Raw genomic sequence first — 19,302 nt, forward strand, 5'->3', positions numbered from 1 at the left:
TACGTAATTGTAATTTCATACTGAAGCTATTTAAAATGGAACTTAACACTCATATAAGGTCTGTCGTAAAAGTTGAATACATACATCACTCAGCTGTTTGGCGTTGATGGCAGATTGCACTTGAACAGGCGAGTCTGTCACTTGCGTAAATTTCACTGTGTCCGGATGTTGCCGGTAAACTTTCTGCAAAAAAAAGTAAATTATACATATCAATATCAAGAATAAAAAAGAAAGAATTATGTCAATCTAATGTTCAATGGAAAGGCTTTATCCATGCTAATCATAGTGCAACTGACTGGTTATAATTTGTACCATTTCCTCAAGAGGCATACTTACATCTTTACACTGTGCAACTTTCTTATAAGCCTCATATTCTGGCGTCATGGTTTGAGGATAGAAACATCTTGTCTTGATGTCCTCATAATCTGCTTTGTAATTTTGCTGAAAAGACAGAAGAACAGATGATTACTTTCTAATCACTGAGAGTGAACTTGCCTGTCGTACACTGGGCCCTGGATCAAACTAGTGCACTATATAAGGAGTAAGGAGCCATTTGAGAGACAACCAATGTGTTACTCTTAACAAAGCATCAGAGAAGAGAACAAAATAAAAACAATGCAACATGACTTACCTCGCTCTTTATCTCCTCCACTTTCTTGCAGTGAAGCATGTAGATGTCCTCATAGCTGCCAATATAGTGTCCCTTCACCTCATTCTTATACTTGTCTTTATAATGTACCTGTGAGGGGAGATAGAGGGAGTAAAGATGAATCCATGTAAGATCCATTTGCCTCTTACATACAATAATGGAGATCCACTTTAAATGATCAGTTGGGTCATTGCTGCCATTTGTAATGTCTTTCTTGAACTAACACTATCACTTGTCTTTTTTTAATAGCACTGACTTTGCTGATAGCTACTTTATTGAGAAGAAATGTACTTACTATGACTGTGTCGTGTGGTTGTCCTACCTAGCTATCTTAAATGCACTAACTGTAAGTCTCTCTGGATAAGAGTGTCTGCTCAATGACTAAAATGTAAAAAGGAATTGTAAAACGTGCTGTTCAATGATTTGTTGAACAATTTAAAAAAAAACATTAACATCATCAGTGAAGACTATGAAGGGAATACTCACGTCACTGAACTTTTGTACAACAGAGTCCATCTTGAATTTGGGCGTGTCACAGTAGTTGATACTGGACCCCCTCGATTTCTCATAGCTGGCCTTGTACACTTTCTGCAAAGGGAGTGATCGGAGAAGAAATGGCAAACAAAAGTATTCATATGTCTCAAATGCATATCAAAGTTAGTATTTGGCTTTCAATTGATGAAACTAGGCAAAATGAGTAAAACTATATCCATCTTATTTCCAAATATAAGGCTCTATGAATGGCTACACTAATTATTAACAAGTTGACAGTGAATGACTAGTAACTAACTAGACTCATCAAAGTAGCGCTTGGGTCATGTTACACCTTCAGTGGGTTAACTACAGTATAAGTGGCTCCTGATAATTCAGTAAGAGGGGGGTGCACCCTTACTCACTGTCATGATTTAACTAGCAGGAATCTGCTGTGATAACTTCTACCCTGTTAGCAGCCAACTATCAAACTGTCCAACTAGCAAACTGCCAACTGTCTAGATAAAAATGTACTAGTAAAAACTATACAAGTTCATTTGAAACACGAGTAGTGACTTTTGAGAACGGAGATGAAAGATAACTGTTGCTGTCTGCCAGAACATGGGATGGGATACTGAATGATTTTCTGTAACTAATGACTGCCTCTCATAGAAGAGACGTGATTGTGTAGCTTCCTGTAACTTCTGTCTATTTGAGTATGACACCTGTTTGGACCAATGGTTCAGTCTCCCCGACTTAGACACTTACGTCACTCAAGATGGTGCCAGCGTATCTCAGCTGCCTGAGCATAGGGTTGTCAGAGGCTGGGAGAACATTGTAGTCAGCCACCGCTTTGCTCTTCTCATAGTCCTTCTTGTATTTGATCTGAGGAGAGAAGAATGGGTACAAGTCAATACATTATATATATGGTTTGCTGTGATACAGTGATTCATGGCAAGGTTAATACAATTACTCATCATCATAGCAGATTTTGGATTGAAGTGTTTAAATTTGATTGAAAAATGCTTATAGGCAATGACTCCTTCTCAAAACTAAAAAGCTACAGTTTTGTTACCACCTACGTTATAGCCTAAATGTTTTCAAACTACTGTTTGCCAGTGATTTATTCTTTATCAAGTGTTCTGATTCTGGGTACAGAACATGTGTGGGCACATCTTGATGTCTGCGTGACAAAAGAGTCACAGTGTTGACTCACGCTCTGTTTAGAGCTCGAGGTCAAACTAGTGTCGTGTGTCTCTCTGCTTGCTGCCGCATGAGATGGATCTATAAAAATATACTCAGCCAGCTCCCACTTCCCTGCTTCTATTCTCTGAGAGAAGCAGAAGACAGCTGGTTGGTTGGTTAGCTGGTTGGTTGGTTGGTGTGTGTATTGTGTGTGCTTGTGTGTTCTCCTTTATGTCCCTCTCTTTGAGGGCTTATAGACTCACTGAGCTGGCAGCGTGACCAGCCTTCTTGTTCTGTTTGTATTCTGGCGTCTCAGTTTGCATAAAATTGATTTGGTCTTTTATGTCCTCATATGCAGCCGTGTACTTTTTCTGAAATGAGAAAAGACAAATATAGATATGACAGGTTATGATTTGATGAAGGCATACTGTAATGTAAATTATGCCAATAACTATTAATATGCTATACAATAGTGGGCTCTTACATTGCTGACGTTGTCCATAGCCACCCTAGCAACAGCCACATCAATGTAGGGCGTTTCGCACCAGTGGCCCTTGACGTTCTTGTTGTAGTCCTCATGGTACTTGAGCTGCAAGAGAAAAGCAAGGAAAAGTCAGACATTGGGGTCATTTAAAATAAGCTACTGAACTAAAATGGCAAAATAGAGGCATGACACAATCAAGAAACGCTTAAAATATTATCTGTCAAAATGTTGCCTTAAAAGTCATTCAAAACAGAATGATATGAACATTATAGATGGATGCTGAAATTGTTGGGGCCTCTGCAACTACAGGGGGTGTATAAAACATGTTGGGAGCGGTGAGGATTTAAAATAATCTCAGGCTATTGTCGTTGCACCACGTCTGTCTGCCAGAACAGGGCTGCTGCCTTCCAATAATATCATGGAGCAGGTGGCAGTCATCCCCCTCTATCTCCCAGGGACAAGGACAGCAGGGCTGGGGACTTTACCCATGTCAGGCAGTGACTGACAGCACCCACTGGTCCACCCTGTCCTCTCTGTCAGGACTCTACAGCTAAGGGCTATGATAATGAGTCTCTCAAATGTCTACATTACAACGTTGTCAAGGATGATGAGAAGCCATTGTCAATGAATCAGTGTGTGTGTGTGTGTGTGTGTCACACCACTTACGTCACTGCGCTGTTCAAAATTTTTCTTGGCCATCTCCATATCATTAGAGACAGCCAGAGAGGTGTACTTCGCCGTGCGTTCAGCATGACCCTTCTTGTACAGGATCTGCAGAATGGAGCAGAACAAAATGGTGAGAGGAACAGAAGAGACACAGAGGAGAGACAGGAAAGTAAGGAGGACAGTGTGTTAGAAGGGTGTGTGCTGGATTTGAACCCATATTAACACCAGCTTATTCGCTCTGAAAGCAGCAGCAGTGACCGCTAGGCCACCCCAGGCCATGACGAGATGTTTCTCTAATCAATACCTTTGACACAACATGTGATGCCTGTTAGCTACATGTGGTAATGCTCTGCTTGATGATATCTAACTGGAAAAGCCAATAAACTGGATCAGCGAAAATCTGAAGTTCACTTTTAAAAAAAGAGCGACAGCAGTGACCATTTTAATTGCATCCTACATGTAGAAATAGCTGCTCAGAGGAAATGTTTCCATATGGAACATCTGAGTCAGCAGAAAACAAAAAGCTCAGGAAGCAAAAATAGAGTTTTTAAATGAAGGGTGTAAACTGTGTTTTCCTGAAGTCTGATTGATGTAGGACACCTTACTGTCAAGTAATGCGATGTGAGCAATGAATTGTTCCAAGTGAATTACAAAGTGTACCACCACACTCATGGATGTGGTTCAGCTGACTGACTGACGCAGACACTGCATTCTAGGAAGTGTTGAGAAGGATATTTATGACTTACAACATTTAAATCATAGAACAACCAGTTATAACAATCACTCAGTGTAAGAAATGAATGCTGTTCAAATACAACTTACAGTAACTATAAAACAGTAACTATAAAACAGTACTATAAAACAGTAACTATAAAACAGTAACTATAAAACAGTWCTATAAAACAGTAACTGTAAAACAGTAATATAAAACAGTAACTATAAAACCGACTTAACACTGATATCAACTTGCTGTAATTACAAGGAAAAGTGTAGTTAAGTGTAGGTTAGAATACCAACAGGTAGTTGCAGTACTCACATCACTGAGGACCTCCTGTGCCTTTGCCACCCTGCGCAGCTCAGGAGAGTCACTGTAGGGATAGCACATGGTCTTGTCCTCATCCCAGGCCTCTGTGTACAGTTTCTGATCACACAGAAAAACAAAAGGAGAAGTTGCATCGGCTCAAATATAGAAAAGCAATCTACCTTTTTTTGAATAAAGATGAATTACTAAGATCATTCTTGATTCACCTGAATTGAGTAATCTACGTATAAAATATTATTATAATCTCCTACGACTCAATAAATTAGCCTGGGACAAGTGTTGTAACAGCACCACTACAGTGAAGGCTGAGTATGAAGTTACCTTGCTGTAGTTGGCAGCATTCTTCACAGCCAGGACAAGCTCAGGGGCATCAGGGGGCAGCAAGTACCTGTCCTTAGTCTCATCCCACTTGGCCCTGTACAGAACCTTGCTGATCAACTCCGAGACATGCTTGACATGGGCGATCTCTCTGGCCTCCCCATCGTACAGACTGGTACACCTGACCTTATTCCCCTCCATCCGGTATTTCACCTGGTAGAGGCAATGAGTCAAGTGTCGATTTGACCAAAGTTTTATTTTGATATTATTATTAGTGACAGTGCAACATTGACTTAGACTGTGATATATGATATCTATCAGAGAAGTGGACAGAATAGAAGAGAATGGAGGCCTCCTTACCTCAGACAGCTGCTCCTGAGCCTTCTTGATCCTCATCATCTCAGGTGTGGTCCAGCCGAGATGTCATAGGGTTTCCCCTTAGCCTTGTCATAGGCATGACGGTACTTGTTCTGTTAGGGACACATCGGAACAATATCTTCATAATCATGATCCAAAGGGGGGGGGGGGGGGGGGGGGGGGTGGGGGGGGGGGGGGGGGGGGGGGGGAGGGGGGGGGGGAGGGGGGGGGGGGGGGGGGGGGGGGGGGGGGGGGGGGGGGCATGAAAAAAGGCAATTGACTTGGGTTTCTCCTTTGTCATTAGGCAATATACGGAAGAATACTGACGGAAACAGAAAAGAGACTACCTAGACTTTTCAAAACGTTTTGCTACGATGTACCCTAATGAACATGACCTGGTTGTAATGGGCTTGCTTACATAGGAGAACAAGTCCAGCATCTTCTGGCTGTGGGCCAGGTAAGGAGTCATGAACTTGGAGGTGTCCACCTTAGCCTTCTTCCTGACGACTCTTCTCACAGGAACGCCAGACTGGGGAACAGAGGTAAGGCTGTTAGTCATGTGTCAAACTATGACTGTTGTTCCTTTATGAGAGGAAACCAGACCAGAGGTACACATCCATTTACAACAAAGAGGCTAGCGAGACAATACAGAGAAACCAGAAACAAGACAGAATCAATGCTACTGTAACAATGCCAGAATAGTAGTATTATACTAGGTGTAATATAAATAAATGGGTAAACAAGTGAATTACATTTTGACTATCATAAGTCTCTTACAAAAGGGACACGTGTGTGAAAGCAACAATGACTTAGTCTACTTCATGCTACTCTGCAACCAAGTTCACTTACCTGCAAGAATTCATTGCAATGGCTGATTAAAAAAAATCACCTTAGCTACTAATTGTGGTATTTGACTGTATCATCAAGGCATTAAATGGAATGATTAGAAAACAATGTAATTCTACATGGAGGTAATGGGATGGGAGATAATATGGTATTGGCTAGGTTAAGGTCTAGTAGGGACAGAGGATAGGACTTATTATCAGGGCTACAGGAAAAGAAAGGGACTGAGGGAAAGGGACTGAATGAAAGAAAGGAAAGGGACTGAGGGAAAGGGAATGAACAAAGGAAAGGAAAGGGACTGAGGGAAAGGGAATGAACAAAGGAAAGGAAAGGGACTGAGGGAAAGCGACTGAGGGAAAGGGACTGAACGAAGGAAAGGGACTGAGGGAAAGGGACTGAATGAAGGAAAGGAAAGAGACTGAGGGAAAGGGACTGAATGAAGGAAAGGAAAGCGACTGAGGGAAAGGGAATGAATGAAGGAAAGGAAAGGGACTGAGGGAAAGGGAATGAACAAAGGAAAGAAAAATTACTGAGGGAAAGGGAATGGATGACGGAAAGGAAAGGAATTGAGGGAAAGGGAATGAATGAAGGAAATGAAAAGGAGACTGAAGGAAAGGGAAGGAGAGACTGGCCATGAACGAGCCAGTGGACAAAAGCAGTGGTGAACAAGACACAATTGACTGCATGCATCATTTAGCAAAATCTGCCTATATGAGGGCTATTTCATCAATCACTCACTAGCCTGAGAAAATGTACATGAAGTCATGATTTGTGAATTACCCAAACAATCGCCTTTTTGTTTGGGAACTCACTTTTGGAGTTCCTCGACTTGACAAAATTGTGAATTGTTAAACAAGGTAGTTTGTTTAATAATCCACAGGGTCACGCACATCGCTTTTTTAAACAGTATCCTTTCTAGAATTTCTCTCCTTTGTTAGGCTTACATCTGTGGAATAACCCCCATGACATGCAAGCACAACCAAAGCATCATGAGCTGCATGTGCTGTTTATTTCACTGTTGTCTTCTACCTGTTGCTTTACCTCTGCTCCCACCTGAGTTGTGGTCTGGTGAGAGGTGGTCGAAGTCACCGTCTCGTCAAAATACTATAAATATAGGAACAACTCGCTGGTTTCAAAATCGCCATTACAAGCAAAAGGAAGACATATCACAAATGTATTGGATGGGGTTTTTCCCCAGCTCTGGTGCAATAATTATCTGATCTCTGACACATTCAGTTAGCCTTTTATACTGTAAACAACATTGATAAACAGTAATACTCATTTTAAACTCACTTAATACTCATCTGCACTGTCACCACAATTATCTGGTTGTGGTAGTTAAGTCAGATATTCTACTTTCAGCACTAATGCTCAGCTACAGTCTTTGACAATTAGCATAATGATATAATAATTACATTCACTATAATGTAATAAAAGGTTCCATATATCCCAGATCCCCCCAGTGACCTTGAAGGTGTCCTTTTGGATCCTGGTATATACTGTGATTACTGAAGAGTGTAATGAAGCCTCTAATCCAGGGGGAAAGAGGAGTAGGAGCCTATAATAGCCCTGAATGACTGCCTGACTGATGGCTCTGTCTGCCTGACTGAATGTGTGCTGGTTGCCTGCCTGCATCTGACAGAGCTCTCTGACCAGACCTGGGTTCAAATCTACTTACAATAATTTCAAATACTTTAGCTGGTTTTGAATGAGTGAGTTTGTCTGGGACAATGGAAACAATAGAATATTTGCAAAACGGCAAACCATGCCCACCTGTCACTCCAAGTTAAAGCAAACATTAAAAGTATGTGAAAGATTCTAGTATTTAATCTCAGGTCTGACAGACAGAACCCTCTGTCCGACCATCCCTGGGAATACTGTATATACACCCTCACATGACCTCACTGGCTATTGTTGTTGGTTATTCCATTAACAAGTCCATTGTCCTTGTTGTAAATAGTCGCTATGAATCCAAATATCAACAAGACAGCTAAAACTGCTTTAATCCTTAGTGATTATACTAATAAATCTCCTTACTATTAGCTTAAATCAGAGCAACATACTCTACTAAACTAAAAACATTCTCACACATGTTCCCTGAATAGCCTGCGTCTAACTTTAACTAAGCCAAACTTATAACCAGTGACCTCTGTGAGTTGAGAGTGAGACATTGTTCTCTAACTCAGGAAGGTACTCATTGCCATACCATTAATAGGGGACAGCCCGATGAACACGTCTAACAACCCTACTGGTGGAACTGTCTAGAAAACCCTCGAACTAATGGTCAGAATCATCATCATTATCGTCCCGACACAACATAGGCCTGCGATTCAAATGCCAAACAGCTTACTGAAACACTGATACACCAGAGCTGGGGGAAAAACATCGCAAACACTTTAAACAACAGTTGTAAGAGGCCGTTTTCTGACTCTACAAGACAGGAGGAGAATCATACAGGTACATGAACTACCCCACACCTGCTTTGTTGTTGTTCCCCAACAGGTTTTCAGAAATTACAATAAACAATGGAGGACAGAGAACAGGTAGAATCTTCTATTCAGGAGTTGGCAAGACATCACAAACAGATCTGGAATCAGGCTAAGATTCTGCTCCTACAGAGCTTAGATTTGCCTTACTCTTCTAGCTAGCTGCTAGTTGCCTGCTGGTTTCTCTCTACATGAATCAACCTCCTAAGCACATCCTATGAGTGATGTTAGCAGACACAAGCACGGCTACTGGAGCTACTGCCGTGTGATTTACAGCAGGCAGCACTTCTCACTATGTCAACTGCTAAATGTGTATCTCCTGTGCTGTCCCGAGAGTGTTTAACAGCCACATATCAGAGCTCAGAATAAATATTTATCTTACTGAGAGAAAAATATACTGTCAAATTGGAAGTTGAAAAGATCTCAAACTTGATTAACATTAAGAGGGAAAAGCAGCATAACATAAAACTATGTACTATCTTGAGAAAGTGCTATTGTTCAAATCGTTAAATGCTGCATATYAAATACTTAGTACAGTATAATCCATATTAATAACCACTTAATAACCATCCTGAAATGTCAACAAAAAACTGTTGTCCTGAATGATTGTACAATCCACCCAGTTATTATCCGCAACTTAGAGTACTGTATATCCTATAAAATGCACAGCTGCACGTTTCTCCCCAGCCTGTAGATCAGATGAAAGAAGCTATCTTACTATTAAGATCATAGTCATCTCTTTAAAAATGTCCTCCAAAGTGTAGATGAAAGTAGTAGTGAAATCAGAGTGTATTGAGTTGAGCGTATTCTTTTTTTTCTGCATTACAAAGCATTTACATTTTTGCATTAAAGATTGATAAATCTCTTTGAAAAAGTGGATATGTTATATGGGAACCAAACAATAACTTTCCAAATACTGTAGTTCATTTTGCTAAATGTTTTGAATATGTAACAATGACAAATCAGAAGTATCTTCCACATCCTCAATTAGGAAGGAATTATTTGGATTCCCCTATAAGTTATCAACAACATAAAGTTTAGACAAATACGAGGCTAACTTTAACCCCATTTCACCAGGAAATAAGAGATTCAGTTATTAGCCTTCTGCTTTCACTCTTCCATTGGACGCTCTGACACAGAGTGGACCCTCAAAGAAATACAACGACACAGTATGAAAATCTATGTTAGAGCTTGGGGAGCTGTCAACACTGGAATAGACTGTGTGGATTATGGTGATACTACACCATCTCCAGAACTGCCAGTCTGAAGCCAAACGCTTCAAAATGTTCTATTGTGTGACAGAGGTTTTGCACCAATATTACACATTGTTAAAGAAAGGCACAGTATAATCTTACTGATACTACATGTTTATATCTAACACAAAACATTGGTTACTAACAAAACAAAATAGCAGCTCCCCAAACAATCCATAACTCTTCTGAATGGAACATCATCCCAACATTACTATACATTTTACACCAATGGTGTAAGAAATGTTATAGATGACGAATGATGATGGACTCTTCCATTCATGCATATTGCAGTGCAGTGTAACTTAATACAAATTGACAGTATCTGCAGGAATGACAGCAATGTCTTCACACTGTCTGTTGTGTAATAACTAGACCTATTACATCAGTGTGCTCCTGCCATCAAAGCCTATAGTTGTCAGTAGTTGATCTCTCTGGGAGCCTTGAAGATAAGGTGGTTGGTCAGGTAAAGTGTACTTATACTACTTCTACATCGACTACCAAGTTAAAGGAGTTTTCCCATTTTGAACCTCGCACTGCTTAAGTGCGATGGTCCTTGTAAACAAAAGGGTGTGATTACTTTTTATGTTCATAACTGGGCTTTAAAATGTCCAAGAAAATAGGGAAGTGGCAGGGGTTTTGATTTTATTGGCTGGTCCCCGGTCTGATGTACAGTTCTCTGGACTGTACAGGGCTAGCCAGTGCCATGTCTATAGCTAGCATATAGGAAGATGCGTGTTCTTTGGAAACAGGATCTAACCCTGCTCACAGCTCAAAGACACCTGGACGACTTACTGGGGTGGTATCAAAACTAAGTTGCCTATTCATAGGGACTGAGTAAAGCTAGCTAGTTAACCTGGAGAGCCACCAGTACCAGAGTACCAGGAAGACAGAAATGGCGCTGACAGAGGCTGCCTCGCTTCTAGTCCTTAGGAAACTTTGTTTACAAGCATTTCGCTACACTCGCAATAACATCTGCTAACCATGTGTATATGACCAATAAAATGTGATTTGATTTGACTACTGTGGCCATAAAACTCAGACTTAAGAACATATGTAGTGGGTTTGGAATGGGGTTGGAGTTCCAATTRCATTTCAATTCAGGAGGTAAACTGAAATTCTGATTCCTATTCTAATTTTCCTTGACTGAATTTGAATTGAATTGACTGAGTCTGAGTACCTAAGACAATGACAGTGTGTTGTGTTGATGTCGCAAGAAAATATTTACTTACCTCTTCCTCAAAGATCTCCTCATCCTCCTCAAACTCCTCCTCAATTTCTTCATTCTCATCCATGATGATGCAGTTTTAGGGGTTTCTACCTCAAACACATAACATCATCAGGCATTTAAATTCTCAATGATGCACCTCCCAGTAAAATATGGTTGAAACTTTACAAGCACAATTCACAATCGTCTAGTATCCATAATTTGAACGTAACAGTCAACATCAATGTAAAACTCTGTGTTACAATACATTTCCTCTTTAGAAGCAAAAAGCAGTACTAGTGCCCTCCATAGAGCAATGTAGAGCAATGTGTCTTTACCAGAGGCTTAAGAACCTGCCTTGCAGTCTCTGGTGAACCTAAACCACCAAAGTCAAAGACAGGATATGGACAGAACCTTCTAACAAAGTCATTCACATATAATGTATGTAACATGCACACACAATGATGCCAAACAGTACAACATGTCGTACCCGAGAAAGACTCCTGTAGTATTTCCAGCAACCTTACAGTAAAGGAAGCTGCTGACTTGCTGTCCACTAGGGTCCCAAACTGATATTCCAATTTGTGTTTTGTTCTAAAGCCTAGACAAGTAAACAAATAAGCGTCAGAATTAACATTCACTCTCACTGTGATCAACTCCAATTCCACAACAGATAAGATAAAGCTCAGGTACAGCTAAAAGGTGTGATCACAGTTGTACTGGAATGCCTTTTGAAGGCCGGTAGACTTTGATGAGAGTTTGACACCTTAAACCCCCCTAGAGCAGTCCTGCGCCTCCTGGCTGAAGGGTTGGGACAGCTGTTTGTCATGTAAGTTAATACCACAGTCTGATTGGCTGGCTTTGTTTAGCTAACAGAGCTCCAATGCCTTCTGAGGCTGCAGGTTAAATATAGGATGGCTGTACTAACTACCCTTTTTTAGCACTCCATTCACAAAAGTACTTTTTCACCAAAAATGACTTGAAAATAGAAGCAGGAGAGGTTGTGGAAAATGCAACAAACTTGTGGTGGGTTTTAAAAAGGTGTCCCATTGTTGGCCTGTTGGTCTCTGGAGATCCACTGCTCTGAGACTGCTTTAACGAGGACACAGCCCGTTAACTGCGATTATTCCTTCATTAACTATCTCTAAGCAATCCAAAGGCAGCAGGAGACAAAACTGTACAGAAGACAAAATAGTCCCAAACGATGGCAATGCTGGAGCGGTAAGATGAAAGGAAGGAATATGTTCACTTTATTGTTTCTTTTAGCTTACCAGTTTACTTTAGAGTTGAATTGTTTCCCAAGCCGCCAAAGAGCCTCCCCAACTTCCCTCCACAGAAACGATGGACGACAGCTCACAGCTGCAGCGGCACCATGGTTATCATGTGGTCCAAACAGCCAATCAGAGGCTGGCGCTCTCAGGTTTCAAAATCTAAATATACCTAAGTGATCCCTCAAGAAAATAGCACCTGTTAAGTAAATTTATCTGAGTGCAATATACACTAAGTATACCAAACATTAGAAATACCTTCCTGATATTGAGTTGCACCTTCSCCCCCTTCCTTTGCCCTCAGAACAGCCTTAATTCATTGGGGCATGGACTCTACAAGGTGTCGAAAGCATTCCACAGGGATATGTTGGCCCATGTTGACTCAAATGCTTCCCAAGAGTTGTATCAAGTTGGCTGGATGTCCTTCGGGTGGTGGACCATTCTTGATACACATGGGAAACTGTTGAGTGTGAAAAACCCAGCAGTGTTGCAGTTCTTGACAAAAAAGAACTGGCACCTACTACCATACCCTGTTTAAAGGCAGTTCATTTTTTGTCTTGCCCATTCACCCTCTGAATGGCACACATACACAATCCATGTGGTCCCGTGTGGCTCAGTTTGTAGAGCTTGCAAAGCCAGAGTTGTGGTTTCGATTCCCACGGGGGACCATTACGAAACTGTATGCACTCACTACTGTAAATTGCTCTGGATCAGAGCGTCTGCGAAATGACTAAAATGTCAAATGTATCAATTTTCTCAAGGCTTAAAAATCCCTCTTTAACCTACAGTTGAAGTCGGAAGTTTACATGGTGGTTTTTCAACCACTCCACAAATTTTCTGTTGACAAACTATAGTTTTGGCAAGTCGGTTAGGACATATACTTTGTGCATGACACAAGTAATTTTTCCAACGATTGTTTACAGACAGATTAACGCCTGAAGGTACCACGTTCATCTGTACAAACAATAGCACGCAAGTATAAACACCTTGGGACCACGCAGCCGTCATACCGCTCAGGAAGGAGACGCGTTCTGTCTCCTAGAGATGAACGTACTTTGGTGTGAAAAGTGCAAATCAATCCCAGAACAACAGCAAATCAATCCCAGAACAACAGCAAAGGACATTATGGAGATGCTGGAGGAAGCAGGTACAAAAGTATCTATATCCACAGGAAAACGAGTCCTATATCGACATAACCTGAAAGGCCACTCAGCAAGAAAGAAGCCACTGCTCCAAAACCACCATAAAAAAGCCAGACTACGGTTTGCAACTGCACATGGGGACAAAGATCATACTTTTTTGGAGAAATGTCCTCTGGTCTGATGAAACAAAAATAGAACTGTTTGGCCATAATGACCATCGTTATGTTTGGAGGAAAAAGAGGGAGCTTGCAAGCCGAAGAACACCATCCCAACCGTGAAGCACGGGGGTGGCAGCATCATGTTGTGGGGGTGCTTTGCTGCTGGCGGGACTGGTGCTCTTCACAAAATAGATGGCATCATGAGGAAGAAAAATGATGTGGATATATTGAAGCAACATCTCAAGACATCAGTCAGGAAGTTGAAGCTTGGTCACAAATGGGTCTTCCAAATGGACAATGACAAGCATACTACCAAGCATACTTCTAAAGTTGTGGCAAAATGGCTTAAGGACAACAAAGTCAAGGTATTGGAGTGGCTATCACAAAGCCCTGACCTCAATCCTATAGAAAATGTGTGGGCAGAATTGAAAAAGCTTTTGCGAGCAAGGAGGCCGGACTCAGTTACACCAGCTTTGTCAGGAGGAATGGGCCAAAATTTACCCAACTTATTCTGGGAAGCTTGTGGAAGGCTACCCGAAACGTTTGACCCAAGTTAAACAATTTAAAGGCAATGCTACCAAATACTCATTTGGTGTATGTAAACTTCTGACCCACTGGGAATGTGATGAAAGAAATAAAAGCTGAAATAAATAATTATCTCTACTATTACTCTGACATTTCACATTCTTAAAATAAAGTGGTGATCCTAACTGACCTAAGACAGAGAATTTTTACTCGGATTAAATATCAGGAATTATGAAAAACTGAGTTTAAATGTATTTAGCTAAGGTATATGTAAACTTCCAACTTCAACTGTATCTCCTCCTCTTCATCTACACTGATTGAAGTGGATTTAACCAGTGACATCAATAAGGGATCATAGCATTCAACAAAGCAGCAAGGATTGTTTTAAGGTGGAGATATGATTCTTCTGTTGTAGTCATGCACAATGATCTTGGGCGGTCATCAAACAACAATAAAAAAAAACAAAAAAAAACATGCTTATTTTATTTCACATTGCACACCATTTAAAACGACCAAACTCCATTCACAACAGTATTCAGTTGGTAAGAGACAGACATTCAGTCAATACTAAGAATAGATTGTCCACCATCTATGTGTTATCCAGAAAGAAAAGAGAAATAGGCAAAATAACATTTAGATTCAGAGCAATAAAAGAAATTGAATAATTTATCTGAGCAAACCAAATACCTTTCATTAAATAAATTCAAACAATACTTTAGAACCATTTAAATAGAATAAATTGGAAGGTTATGCAGGACTATGGTAGATGAAGGAACCAATCTACCTTTTCATACTGTTAGATAATTTATCTGGTCAATATGGCAGTATATTATGTTTGCTGTTTGTAACACTGAGTTATATGTGAAAACGTGACTGTATTTTAAATTGTATTTTAATGTTTAAAGACTCTTGGAATCCAAATGAGGACAACAAATCGAATCAAATCAAACCTGGTCAGTGTATGTCATAGAAAGAGCAGGTGTTCTTAATGTTTTGTATACACATTGTATACAACTATGAGGAAGGGGTAGGAAGGGGCAGAGAGGGGAAAGAAAACAAGAGAAAACCCCAACTACCTACCCCCCTAGGGGGTGATAGGAAGTGATCACGAATGTTGACTGTTTTGGGGGTGATGTCAGTGGGGACAGAGTGTTGCAGGGGGTTCCTTGAGTGGAAGTGGGCTCTGAGTCTGGGGTTGTATGTATCAAGCGTCTCAGAGCAGGAGTGCTGATTTAAGATCAGTTTTGCCTTTTTGATCATAATGAATGAATAGGATTATAACATGGACAGGAGGGAACTGATCCTAGATCAGAGACTGGTACTGTAGTTCAGGTGGGGATACTGACTGTACTGACTGACTCTATGCAGGAGACTCTCTGATCAAGGTCCTGTGTTAAGTCTCCCTGGCCACAGGGCTGTGTGGTGTCTGGAGCAGGGTCAAAGCCATTATGGGCCACTGGATTTGAAGGAAAGGGAATCAAACCATTGGCCTGCTGTCCCACCACCAACCCTAAATAAATATGCACCATAAAGAAGTAAATAGCAACTTAGTATGATACTGAGCTCCTGATGTGACTGTATGCTGCAGAAGACGTATTACAAGTTACTCATGCCATACTCAAATAAGATTGAGGTCAGCCTGTGAGTTAAAGGTTAGATCAGGCACCAGTCAAGCTGGTATGACATTACCCTGTTATGGTTTCTGGTGTCAAACCATCTCCATTCTTCCAGCAGTTTCCCTCCCTTCAAGTTGCATCTCTGAAGTCTTGCATGTCTCCCTCTCCTAGTCGCTCCCCTCCTTTCCTTCAAGTAGTTGCTTTCTGAGATCTATATTCCAATAGTTTTAAAAAGTAATTATTTCCTGAGATCTGTACTCAAATAGTTTTAAAAAGTTGTAATTTTGGGGGGGATCTGTATTCAAATAGCTGTTGTCACCTCCAAAGTAACTATCCTTTACACAAAGCATAGTTAAAACTATAGTTATCCCAGATGTGGTATCCCAGTTAAACCCACCACTGGTGTGCGTGGCCATATAGCTCTATTTTCATGTCATCTGACCATAGAACCGTTTCCAATCCAAGTGCCAATGCCATTTATCAAATTCCAGGCAGTGCTATTGTCAGATGACATAAAAATAGTTATTTTTTTGCCATGCACACCAGTGGTGGGTTTGGCGTTAAAAAACAGAAGCATAAGCAGAAACGTACCTCATACATGCAGTAAAATATGGGGGTGCATCTTTGATGTTATGGGGCTATTTTGCTTCCACTGGTCCTGTGGCTCTTGTTAAGGTCAATGGCATCATGAACTTTACGAAGTACCAGGACATTTTAGACAAAAACCTGGTAGAGAAAGGCTCGGTGTCGTTATCCTCGGTAGAGTGCTGGAGTACTYAAAACAGGGCTGACAATATTTTATTTATTACTTGTTAAACAAAATCTCTATCTCTGAGCAATTGTATTAGTATAAACAAATATAATTTCCAAATATTTTTGAGCATTCAATATAGCTCAGTATTTGTATTATATATTTTATAGTGTTTTTTTGCTCATCTTTATCAAGGGTGCAAATAATTATAGACCCCACTGTAAATAAAAATGTGAAGTACATGTACAGTGGGGGGAGGGGGTGACAGTGATACAGCTTTCCCTGAGAAAATACAAAATATCCCTTCACCTAAGTTGGTATGGGCAACTGTATATACGTTCATAGAAAAAGTGTTGTACATGTATTGTTACCTCAGTAGCATACATCTACCTTTCTGTTACCCCTCTTTTCATCCTATGGCTCTGCCTGCGACTCTGGCTGAGGTATGTGACATCCCCCACAGGAGAAGGGAGTCACAGGGCTTTGATTAACAGGCACAGCTGAGTTTTTCATGACCTCACACCACATTTCTCTCGTCTGAAAGCAGTAGTCTCAGCACTCTGGTCTTTGATACACTGAATCAATGATGTCTAGCCCATGATAGCAACGTCGCTGCAGTTTTTCAAGTCTATAAAAACAGAAAGACAGATAAATTGGCCTTCATGGAGAAATAGGGATAATATACAGACATGTCTTCATTGAGAAAGCTCATTACCTCATGTTGTACCCAGTCTATACTGTTGTAATTTATCTGCATTGGAGACAATTATGGCATCCTTTATCAGACTAAGTCAGTGCACACAGCCAGTGTTTCAGTGAAGTATGAGTGTTTACAGTATCTTCACTATGGGCAAAGGTTAAATGTATATTAAAAAACAACTCATCTCTTTATGGTTTGTGAATGTATAATAAGGTTTGGGGATAGAATAGAATGCTTTATTATCCATTCTTTCAACAGAATTGGATAATTTTGCTGTTTTGGTTGGGGATTTGGAGGGGCTATCGATATGATTCTAGCAGACAGTAGAGGGATAAAAACTACCCAGGAGCGACACCAGGGGAGAAGCCAAATGATTCTGCTTAGTCACTGGAAAAAATGGCATGGTGGAGGACATAGAGGACAGTAGCAGCTGCACATTGATAGCTACAGCATTATGCCAATGGTACTGAGCTCTCAATAATCCCACCACTTACTCCTTGGATAACAATTGTCCCCATCAACACTGAGGTAAGAGGATAGATGTGGTGATGATGGTGTCATAGGTCATCATAGCATGACTGTGCAAAGGATCCTGGGTTGTTTACCATGGGTAAGGGTAACTGACATGTAGGAGTCATATAGCCCATAAAGTTTGAACTATGACTATGGTTTGAATGCTTTCTGACTGAGGTCTTGTTTTTTTATACTGCGTGCTGAGTAATGCAAGTCATGATGGCATGTTTTTATTTTACTATCTTTATAATGTATGTGGGGTGAACATGATTGCATTTTTCATTTATCCTTAATTTACTGAGGTTTTTCCCCATTGTAAAAAAACAACTATTTTGCAGCATGGGACACTTGAGCGTCATACATGAGAATAACATTGCCAGGATTTGGTACTCACCTTTCAGATCACATTATTCTTATGTTTATGGTGTTTGACACACTCACAATGACAGACATCCTTCTTGAAGACAGGTCATCTACTCCACTATGGACAGGTGACCAATGGAATAGTGTTTTACTACTGACTCATCCAAGGCAATCATGGAGACAACAGACATTACCTATACTTGTAGGTTATTTGCTTACTATTGGTCATTTTACTCACGTATGATGACCAATGACTGACAAACAAATGTCAGTTATGAAATAAATACATCTGTCAGGCTATACCAACTAAAACTAATCTCATTGTAAAACTGAACGTACGTAAATAAAGGGTAATAAAGTACTTAGGCTCCTATACAAACATACTACAGTATGCAAATATCAACTCTGACTGAAGTGCTGTTCTGGGATATATTTGACTTACTCTGTCTATAGGAATATTGAAACCTGGACCAGTATTTAGGGCTGTCTCACTATGTACAACAGCACTATGGGAGCACTGGAGATGCTCACCTCAACCCTGCCTGACTGCTCACCCTTTCTATGTGAAGCAAGGCAAGTGATTTCCCACGTTTGGGATAATAAAGGATACTTGACTTTGGTCTACTCTCTCCTCATCCCGTCCCTGGCTGTCCTACAGACTTCTACATGGACTGTCCAGTGTCACTCCCTCACTGTTCCCGTCTGTCCGTCAGTCAGTGGCCATTCTCTGAAAGAATGTTGAACATGAGTCCAATGGTCCACAGCAGAACATACTGCCCCCAGAGGTTGGTTGAAGAATCACAGCAGAACATACTGCCCCCAGAGGTTGGTTGAAGAATCACAGCAGAACTACTGCCCCCAGAGGTGGTTGAAGAATCACAGCAGAACATACTCCCCCAGAGGTTGGTTGAAAAATGTCAATACGTTAAAGGTCATACATCACAAGGTCATATGAAGACAAACCACTGTTTAGAAACCACACAAAGAGAAATATTACTTACCTGCAAAATAAAAACACATTTATGACATATGTAATGTACGCAAAACTTAAAAACACAATTTTTATTCACTGTATTTCATATGAGCTGAGGGAGTTGGGTTTCTCCCTCGTGTTCTTTGATTGCAGTGTCTTCAGCCGCCATTATGTGAGGATTCGGACACAGCAGGCACAAGGTAATGTAATGTGCATTCCAAATGACACACCACACACACACACACACACATATACATATATACATACACACATACATTTAAACTCAGCAAAAAAAGAAACATCCCTTTTTCAGGACCCTGGCTTTCAAAGATAAT

The 19,302-nt window shown here is 40.6% G+C and overlaps 1 protein-coding gene across 1 annotated transcript in view; it reads right to left on the reverse strand.

Annotated features, from left to right (window-relative positions):
• The window catches only part of LOC139029053 (nebulin-like), an 82,348-nt gene extending 70,050 nt beyond the window's left edge, over positions 1–12,298 (reverse strand). Inside the window, 16 exon segments of the mRNA XM_070447959.1 lie at positions 85–183; positions 337–441; positions 632–739; positions 1,136–1,237; positions 1,889–2,005; positions 2,569–2,676; positions 2,790–2,894; positions 3,456–3,560; positions 4,492–4,596; positions 4,819–5,028; positions 5,176–5,226; positions 5,229–5,285; positions 5,591–5,701; positions 10,984–11,068; positions 11,449–11,559; positions 12,230–12,298. Coding sequence (XP_070304060.1) covers positions 85–183; positions 337–441; positions 632–739; positions 1,136–1,237; positions 1,889–2,005; positions 2,569–2,676; positions 2,790–2,894; positions 3,456–3,560; positions 4,492–4,596; positions 4,819–5,028; positions 5,176–5,226; positions 5,229–5,285; positions 5,591–5,701; positions 10,984–11,046 — 1,446 coding nt within the window. The 5' untranslated portion in view covers positions 11,047–11,068; positions 11,449–11,559; positions 12,230–12,298.
• Positions 12,299–19,302: the final 7,004 nt, after the last annotated feature.

Source organism: Salvelinus sp. IW2-2015, linkage group LG2 (genome assembly GCF_002910315.2).
Source record: "Salvelinus sp. IW2-2015 linkage group LG2, ASM291031v2, whole genome shotgun sequence".
In the NCBI taxonomy this organism is placed as follows: domain Eukaryota; kingdom Metazoa; phylum Chordata; class Actinopteri; order Salmoniformes; family Salmonidae; genus Salvelinus; species Salvelinus sp. IW2-2015.